We start from the raw sequence: 9,909 nt of genomic DNA, 5'->3' as shown, positions 1-9,909 counted from the left end.
AGGGGGCCCCTGGGTGGCTCAGTGGTTAAGCTTCTGCCTTTGGCTGAGGTCATGATCCCAGTCGTGGGACAGAGCTCCGTATCAGGGAAGCCTGCTTCTCCCTCTCCAGCTCCCCTCTGCTTGTGTTCCCTCTCTCGCTATCTCTTTCTGTCATATATAAATAAATAAAATCTTTAAAAAAAAGAAAAAAAAAACACACGCCATTCAGAGAGCAGATATGAAGCTTTAATTCACTGTGGGCATTTCTGTGACCAAGAATATAAACTTTTCACATGTCTTCATACAGATACACCTGTTATAAGACACAGGTTTTTTACCAAGTACTGTGAAACATACCACCATTCCACTTAGTTAAGGGCGTATTATAAATATCATGAGCCACTGATTAAATATAAATACAGAGGTTGATACACATTAGAAAGTTTCCATAATAAAAAAAAGTTTGAGAAAGGCTAAATACCGTGAAAGTTTACATGTGTTCTCCACTTTAAGTCTAAATATCACATCACAGTGACAACCAATTACAGTAAAATCACAACTGCTTTTAGATAGTATATTCAAATTTCTAGCATCCAATTATTTTTATTTCCACAATGTCAACTCCACACTGCATTTTTGTTTCTAGAGAAAAGACCAACTTTTGGACTGCAGACCAAGTTTCTTGTGCAATAACAATTATTATTTTGATAGTGATCACTGGAAGCTGAATTTATATATATTGTACTAAAAAGAAACCAGACTATTAAATATGTAATAATATGGAATTCTTCAGTGGCGGTGTTCTAAAGAAATTAAAATAGTAGCCTGAAAATAGGTTTTAATTGCTACAGCAGTCTACATATACTTCAATTAAAAGATGACATCTGTCAAAATATTTTGAAATAAATATATAGTTCAGCATTCCCCCTTCCAAAATGCTGCCTAGAAGAAAAGTTCCAAGCTGATTAAGGGAAAAAGTTGGGGTGGGGGGACAACAACTCAGTAAACAAACATTATATGCTGCTCTGAGCAACAATCTGTTTTTCAGCTGAAACAAGTTTTACCGTCAGTTCTACGTTGCTTTAGTGTCCACAGTCCAGAGGAAGTCCTTGAACAGCTAGTTCATACTCTATAGAAATTGGAAGGACTCCTAAAACCCCCCAACTAATTATACATGGGAAAGCTGATCACGTGTTGTCTTAAAATCTATGTAAATATCAAACATAGTCATAGTCATTCTTCTAACAGTGATGCTAGAATAAGTGATGAAAATATATGCACAGCTGTACACAGATCACCATTAAACACGGGACAAACGCCATTTGATGCATATCAAATAAGCTCCCAAAAAGCCAACTTGAATATATTTATTTTCATTTACTTTGATACAGCATTAGAAGGGACTGCATATAATTACAGAGACTGCTGCAAACAATACTTGATGCCACTAAGGGATCTATTAAGCATCAGGCATGCACAACAGTTACCTTTTTAAACTTCTTGTGTATATATCTTAAGATCTCTATTTATAAGCTCTAATGTTTAAAGCATTTAGTCATTTTTAAACCAAATATTTTAATGGACCTATGTCTACGTGGGGAAAAACAAAAACTCCCTCCCTGGCCTCAATACCCAAAAGTAATATTAACCCTTACTCCCCAATTTGATATTTAAGCTTATTTTATATATGTCAGCCTTGAAATTCCAAAAGTGGGAAACATTCTTATCACAACTGAATAGGGAGTATGATTCCCTGGCAGCAGTCTACCCACCACATACAGCATGCCAAGCCTTTCAGGATTCCAAGATAAGCAGGATTGTGCTGTGGCTACAAATGACAAGGATTTTTATTCTGGATCTTTTTATTTCAAACTAAATGAAATAAAATCATTTTATTACTACAAACTAAAAAAATTCTTTTTTTAACCTCAATTTAAGAGTGGACGAAACCAAAAACATTATCATCTCCGAGTGCATGGCGAAGCAGAAAATATCTTGATTACATTACGTAACCAGGGTGGGGAAGGGAGTAGAGTTTGTTTTTCCGTTTAAGAAGCATTTCAGTCAAATAATCACAAAATACTGATGAATTCAGATTGCTTGGTTCTCAGTCATTTATGGCTTAAAGTACTGGATTTGAAAACCACTTCAGGCTAAAATAAATTTTTACAAATAATGCATAGATCTAGTATCTAGGAAATCATGCAGTAAATAAACATTCTCATGTGCATTGGAATCTTAGTGATGAAAAGGGTCTGCAGGTGCGAATAGTAGTATTTCTTCCCTTTTACCAAGAGAATACGCCCAGCAAGATCCTGGCTTTGGGCCTATTCAAGATCCTACTTGCCAGGTCATCTTGATTTTCTGAGATTATTAAAGGAAGCCAATGTCACAAAATGTTTTGCCAACGAGGAACTGACTTGCCGTGAGGGCAGGAGCTGTGAGGTCTGAGCTAGGCAGAAGGAGGCTCTTGTGATCCTGTCACCCTGCTGCAAAGTCAATTTGGAGTACTTGACCAGTTAGGGTATCAAATGAGTAAATGCTTAGAATGACCCACTAGAGATGTTTATTATCCTAGTAATTTTTCAAATCTATCTGCCCTTGAAATCTGTTTCATTTGAGAACTGCCAGGGTAAGAGCCACTCACTAGTCTTGGTTTTGATATGCCCCTACAACATGCGAATTGAACTGAACCACAATGATTGTAATGTCGTCTCTGTACATCCGAGCAAGCTCCTCAGGAAGACTAAGCATTTTGGAGAGACGCTCGTGATCAACAGTCCCAAACTCGTTGTTGCCTACCGCATGACGAATGAGATGGGTTGCTGCATTCTGGTCCTCAAATACCGAGGACATCTTGGCTCTCCTCTCTGTTAAAAGGCCATGCATCTGTCCTAGAGTCACCTTGTAGCCGCCAACAGCTATGGGCTGCTGGTGATGCATGCCAGTCAGGTACTCACCCACAATCCTAACCACATCCTGCCTATGCATCGTCTCCCACAGCCCATCAGTGGCCAACACTAGAAACTTATCCTGTGGCCTCAGTCGGTGGTAAGTTACCTCTGGCTCAGCAGTGAGATAAGGAGGCGTGTAATAATTAGGAGGGATAAACTTGGTATATTCATTGTCATTCAACTGGTCTGGGCCTGATTCTATCACCCTCTTTTGAAGGTCAATGCTCCATTTGAACTTTACATCTCCAAAAGCCCTAAAAGGCATCAGCAAGCCGAGCAGCCGATCCTGTTTCACCACACTCTTGGCCTCATTCTTTGGGTGTTCCAGTTTCAGCCGTTCCAGTTCTCTTTCGTTCTGTGCATTGTGGTCATTGGAGAGAGTGACTGCTGACCAGGAGCCATCCTCTTCCTGCACACCAAGCATGGCTCTGCTATCACCGGTATTGGCCACATGAAGGTCAACACCATCCACGTGGGCCACACAAGCGGTGGCCCCAGAAAATGCCACTCGAAGCACCAGGTAATTGAGGAAAGAATTGGGATCACCAACTTGAGCCTCCAAAGAGATGTCATTGTCAAGCCTCTTGAAAGCGTTAATTAAAGCCTCCTTGACATCGATATCAGTAGACTCCCCAGTGTTGAGGTCTATAAGTTCTTGCCAGTAAGTCCTCAAGCTGTTGAAATACAATTTGGATGCCTCCTTACTGAAGTAATCATTGGGGTGCTTGTGCCACTGGAGAATGGGCAGCAGGGCCCGACCACTCTCTACTGCATTTTCAATCTCTAGCAAAGTCTCATGGGGTAACAAAGAGACGGCAATATAATAGAAGAGTCTCTCACTGACTGCCTGGGAACAAGCGCAGCCTGCATGGCCGTCAAAAACCCCCAAGAGCATCCCTCTGGTCTGCAAGCAGGTGGCTGCGCTTCTCCGGTCCTCGATGGGGGCATTTGCGGGCAGCTGATTGCTGTCAAATCCAAGGACTGAACTGACATTTTTGCCATCAAATTCTGGCACTTTGAAACTGTATTCATTTGCTTTCAGGATGCTGTTGACCTGCGGAGGGGTGAGGTAAAATTTCTGCGGCGTGGAAGCGTATCTCCGTCCTTGAGTGTGCTGCCACCAGCCCTCCCTTGGCCGGCAGAAAGTAGCGTACGCCGGGGGTGGCGTGCATCTCAGGCGGCTCTGTGCCAGGTATGGAGACGAGCAGCACAGATGTCTGTGGTGGCAGTAACACGCGGTGCCATAGATTCGGCTCAGTTCACAGTTCCGGATCAGGGGGAAGAACAGCTGAGTTGGTGCTGGCATGGCATCAGAAAACAGCGGCAGGCTGGAGCTTCTGACGGGGATTCCTAGACAGCAATCACACAGACACGCACAAAGCGAGGAGTTACATTTCACATCACTTCACCTAACCTTGCTTTTATAACATATATGCAGCAGGTGAGTCTACACACTAAGCCCTGTACTCGGAAACACTGTATTTCATATGCCTACCATGCCCTGTGCCTACAGGGTATGTTCTGCTAAGCACAATCCTCAGTTATCATGGAGCCAGGACTGGAGCATAGCATTCCTTTTCTCTTTTCTTCATATTTCTTTGTGCAGTGCAGACTGTACAGAATGTACAGTCGATTTGGCTGGGGAAAGCCGAGGAGCTGAAGATTACATAACATTATGCAGTGGCAGTCTACCTGGCCAATCACCCTCCTAGAATCCCTCTCTATCCTTAAGAAGGCCCTGGATCTCCCATACTGCTCAGGGACTCCTCCCATCAATGAAAATCCCATTTCTAGAGTTGTGGTCAATTGTTAACATTTGATTACACATGGCTATCACCAAAAAGGTGTTAGAACGCATCCCTGACATATATATATGTATATATATTTATGAATTATTTTGTAAGTTACATATACATACCACTGTATTAGTTCATTGTAACATATACAGAAAATTTTACATAATAAATAAAAATAGGAATTCCAGTATTCCCTTCTTGCACACCAGTAGATGGTCTTGCAAACCAAGCTTCTCTAGACCACTGTAACAGTCTGGCGAGCTTATGAACATAGGTCTGCTGCCAACCTGCCAAACGATCCTAAAAATGTCAGTTTACCTCTTTGGGCCTCACTTCCCTAGGTTGTAAGTGAACACAGAGAAGCAGATGCTATTGAAGGTCTCTGGGATTCTATGCTTTTATAAGTGTTAGCTGAAATGAGGCTTTGAAATCAAATTCTGGTTTCTTTTTTTGTTTGTTTGTTTGATTTACTGTATACCCTTTGTGATTAAAGAAAAGTTTAAGTATACAAGTAGCTCTAAGACTTTGTTAGTAATATAAATGCTCTCAGTTCTGGAATTTAATTTACTTGTTAGCATTTTGTCCTGTTAATCAGCCATAAGAGAAAGCTACAGAAATACTATTTTCAACCATTACGGATCCCAAGTAGAATTCAATCCCTAGAAAAATATTTTCTCTTAGATTTAAAAAAAATATATCCATTTGCCTTCAGTAAGCAATAAAGAATAGTGAAATAATAGTCTAAGATTTGTATAAAAAAGGAACAAATATTAATCAAGAATAAAAATTATCCTGGGGCACCTGGGTGGCTCAGTGGGTTAAGCCGCTGCCTTCGGCTCGGGTCATGATCCCGGGGTCCTGGGATCGAGCCCCGCATTGGGCTCTCTGCTCGGCCAGGAGCCTGCTTCCTCCTCTCTCTCTGCCTGCCTCTGCCTACTTGTGATCTCTCTCTGTCAAATAAATAAATAAATAAAATATTTAAAAAAAAAAGAATAAAAATTATCCTATATGACACTGAAAATATTGCCAAATATTTACCTAGAAAATGAATGTGTATCATTAATCTAGATGATTTATACACACACACAAAAAACCTCTCTTCCTTCACACTAACATATATTGCCCCTCAATTCTTGAAGAATTGCTTCAAAAAATTCATTTGGCCTATAGCGAAATAGACTTTAGAAATACTTTATTTCTTTTTAAGAATGCTCCATGCTTAGCGTGGAGCCCAACCCGGGGCTTGAACTTAGGATCCTGAGACCAAGACCTGAGCCGAGATCAAGAGTTGGACACCTAACCGAATGAACTACCCAGGTGTCCCAGAAATACTTCAAATAAGGAAACACATGCAGTAAACAAAAAAGAATACAGAAAACCACTTGAATCTTAATATCAGCAATTCTTTCTTACGTTTGAACCCATTATAGGAAGAAGAAAGTACAAATAGCTCAGAGATTGTTAGCTATAAGTTACATTACTTCCAGATACCCTCCTTTATTTAACAAGTAATTGGAGAAGTGAAAGTGGGATGTGGGAGAGTGGAGAAAATCAAACACCTAATAGTAATCAATTCTTGTTTGCTTCTGTAATAAGCACTGCATTAGCCGGGCATACAGAAGAACCCCTTCTGCAAGTGATACAAACTACCATTATTTTAAATGTACTATTTAAGAAGGAATTTGTTTTAAAAAACTGAAGATAAGCATAGGCAACAGAAAGTAATGATTAGAATTCTGGAAATAAGATCAGCAACAAAAGCAGCATTCTGAAATGCAGTTATGAAAAATAGAAATTCCAGAAGAACAGGATCCTATCAAGACTAACCATTTAAATAACTGCACTTCAAACTGAAAGTCATCCAAAGGGTACATGATTGAGCCAGGAGATGTGCTCAGATATTCAGCCACATGACACTGGCTTGCAGACATAAACCATATCTCTTGTTAGATTTGCACGCAGAAAGCACATTAACTCATTCCATGCTTTGTATAAAGATTTTCTATTATTAAAAATATAAAAAGATGCCCATATCTTAAGAGAAATTTTCTCTATAACTTTAGAGAAGTTTGCATTTGTGCTATTTTAAAATTTAGGGCTTTAACAGAAAGAAGAAATGTTTTTTTCTGCATGGAATGTAGACTGAACCAAAGTACTACTATGTGTGTATGTGCACGTGTCTGTATGTGTTTGCAAGGGAGGTTTGGTAGCACGTGTCTGTATGTGTTTGCAAGGGGGGTTTGGTAGATGCGTAACGGCATCTGGTTATATGATATCTAATCAAGGAATAACAAGTCCAAGAAACCTGCACTTTCCTTTAATACTTTGTTTTGACAATTTTTTTTGCTTTTGTAGTTGATTGCAAAATGAATGAAAAGATGGTGGCAAAAGAACTGATTTGTGCAGCAGATGCTCTGAATAATACATAAATTCAAGCAGCAAGTCCTTAAATACTCAGGTAATACATTTTCCTTCAAGGCAAAATTTCTCAAGATTAAAAAAAAAAGTGGAATTTATCAACTGTATCTTTCAGTTATTCAGGAGCTTAGCATATGGACTGAGACTGTATCCCAATTCTCCAACTCCCAAAATGCCGTCAAAAGACAAATTCTTAGAGAATATAGAATTCATGAAAACCCTGCTCTGTGATTAATAAATATTCTATCACCATCAGTACAAATGACATATTCTCTCCATCAGATCAGATATCCTTAGAAGTCAGAGTACTTCCAAATGCTTTTTTAAACCGTAAGTGAACCTTCAAAAACTGAGTATCTTTCCGAATATCCTGTGATTCAAAAACAACAAAACCCCACAAAAATCAAAACTTTTGCTGACAACCTCACTAAATTAATTAAGTAAAAAACTCTTGATTAGACAATTAAGGACAGCAACAAGGTACAGTGTTGGTAAACTGGAGCAGTATCATAGTTTCAAGAGATTTCTGACCACAATTTCACTGAAAAGTTCCTAACCCATGATCCAGACTCCGCCACCTTATATGCAGCATCTTAGTCCTGGGCAAATTTGGCCCATGTTACCAATGACTAATAAGAAAAGATGCATTGCAATCCAAAACAGATGAGAGACCTATCCATTCTTCCTGATGTGCTGGGCAGAGCCTGTGCCAAGAAATAATTCCACTTCATTCAATAAACTCACGGATCATATTAATTAGAAAATGCTGTTAATACTGCACCAACTCCGGGGCTGTTTAGCTTTTAACGCTTTTGGTGTAAGTGGGAAAAAAAAAAAAAAGAGCTATACTAGTCATTAAACGTGTCAGAACCTCAGTTTATGTAATCCAATTACATTATATATCCTGTATAAAGACTTTTCAGTTTCTCAGCATTTTCTGGAAATGCCTAGCCATTTCATAGCTCCCATTATCTATACAAGAATGAAGAAAGCGATTTCCCTCAGAAGACCCTAAGCCTCAAGCCAGCACTTGTTTGATTAGTTTCCTTTGTCCCCACCTGAAAATTGCACTCACTAAGGTAATCAAAGCTATCCGGGTCCAGGACCCTTTTGTCCCCTTTTTCTATCTACCTCACCCCTTAATTCCACGGCGACCCACCTAGAACCATCCACGCACAAAATCAATCACCATCCTTCCTGGGTACCCAACGCAGGTAGTTAAGTGAATACCTACCAATTCGTCTGGGCCCGGGACACACACACATTCTCCTGTCATCACAACACGGAGCCGACAACATCCACAACCCGCGCGGACAGCAGCAGCGACAGCAGCACCGGCCCATTGAAAGCAAGGCAGAGATGCTCATTAGAGGAGGCGGCGGCGGGGGAGGCGGGCACAGAGGAGGGGCGAGCTCTCGCTCCAGCCCCGCCAACGGGGCTGGGGGGGAGGGATGGAGCAGGGAGAAAGGGGAGGAGAGAAGGAAACCAACCAAACAAACCCACCTGGCGAGAGAGTCAGGGACGCAGCCCGAGGCGGCTGGAACCCCAAGCGAGCAGAGATGCGCCCCGGGACCGGCCCCTCCCTCCAGCCCGGGCGCGGAGCCCACCGGCCCCCGACATCCTCCACCTGCTGCCCAGCCCGCCCGGCCCACGCTACGCCGGCTTCGGTCCAGAAGCCTAAGGCAGGGTCCACCGCGCAGGTGGGGTCAGCCTGGACCCCGCGGTGCGTACGGGGACCGTCAGGCAGAGACGCCACGCCGCCGCACCTCCCCGGAGCCAGCCCTCCGGCAGGACCCCACGGCGCCCCCGGCGCTGACAGCGGCCGCGGTCGGCCCGCCCCCCAACCAAGTCCGCACGGCTGCCCCTAGGCGCCGCCACGCCCGCCCGCAGCCCCGACGCCCCCGCGCGCACCTAGCGCTCCGGGGCTCGTCCTCCCCACCCCCAGCTCCGGCCGCCGCCCTTCGCACGCCGGCGGCCGCCGCTCCCCAGGCGCGCCGGGCAACCCCCTCACAACTTTGGGCGGGTAGCAGGGGATTCCGGACCCGGCGGCTCGGGAATGGGAGCAGGGAATACGAACCGGGCACGCAGGGGAGGAGCCGCTTCTTCCCGACGAGGAGACGGCAACAGCAGCGGCGGCACCAACCCGTACTCCTTCCAGGCCACCCGGCTTAACTCCCCGGAGTGCCCCAGGCCCCCAGCTGGCCCACTCCCTGCCCCGCCGGGCCGCCACCCTGCCCCGCCCGAACGTCCGGGCCGGAGCACTTCCCGCCTCCGGATTGGCTGCGCAAGGGCGAGTGGGCGGAGAGGAGCAGAGCTGCCCCAGCCCGAGCCGGGGAGGGGGGGGGCGGAAGAACAGCGCGCTCCGCGCCAGCTTTGTGACGTAACGGGGGTCAGACAATCCCTTCCATTTCGAGCGAGCCGCTCATTGGTTCCACGGGCCCGCCTCACGTGACCGCGCCGGTAGCAGGGTGGAAGGTGGGGCTTCGTGGCGCTGGGGACCCGCGACCCGCTAGGCGGGGCGGCTTTGAAGCGGCTGACTACGGGCGGGGTAGGGGGGAAGCTTTGGGGCCCGCTCCAGCATCGCCACAAGCTGGGGTCCCCGTGGACTGGCTGCTCCCAGCCGGAGGAGCTTCTGCGAATCCTTGGCACCTCGGCGGGGGACCGGCCAAGTGCCAGGTGGCCGGACGGCTGAACCTCCTTGCGCTTTCCTGGTAGCTTCGTAGGGATAGGCTGCGGGGACGACTCGACCAGTTGACGACTCA

At 44.6% G+C, this 9,909-nt stretch overlaps 1 protein-coding gene across 3 annotated transcripts; it reads right to left on the bottom strand.

The window, feature by feature from the left end:
* Positions 1–203: 203 nt before the first annotated feature.
* PDP1 (pyruvate dehydrogenase phosphatase catalytic subunit 1) lies at positions 204–9,409 on the bottom strand. Of its 3 annotated transcripts, XM_059394857.1 has the most exons (3): positions 9,225–9,409; positions 8,382–8,416; positions 204–4,283 (listed from the first exon to the last, which is right to left on the bottom strand). In XM_059394857.1, the coding sequence occupies exons 2-3, from the start codon at positions 8,410–8,412 to the stop codon at positions 2,626–2,628; spliced, it is 1,689 nt and encodes a 562-aa protein (XP_059250840.1). In that variant the 5' UTR covers positions 8,413–8,416; positions 9,225–9,409; the 3' UTR covers positions 204–2,625. The 3 variants fall into 3 exon arrangements, with proteins under 3 accessions (XP_059250840.1, XP_059250841.1, XP_059250842.1); XM_059394858.1 differs by lacking the exon at positions 8,382–8,416; XM_059394859.1 differs by lacking the exons at positions 8,382–8,416; positions 9,225–9,409 and adding an exon at positions 8,651–8,966.
* Between the last annotated feature and the right edge of the window lie 500 nt (positions 9,410–9,909).

The sequence above is a fragment of the Mustela nigripes genome, chromosome 3 (genome assembly GCF_022355385.1).
Source record: "Mustela nigripes isolate SB6536 chromosome 3, MUSNIG.SB6536, whole genome shotgun sequence".
In the NCBI taxonomy this organism is placed as follows: domain Eukaryota; kingdom Metazoa; phylum Chordata; class Mammalia; order Carnivora; family Mustelidae; genus Mustela; species Mustela nigripes.
Note: the sequence above shows the minus strand (reverse complement) of the source record. Positions and strands in the feature narration are given on the sequence as shown.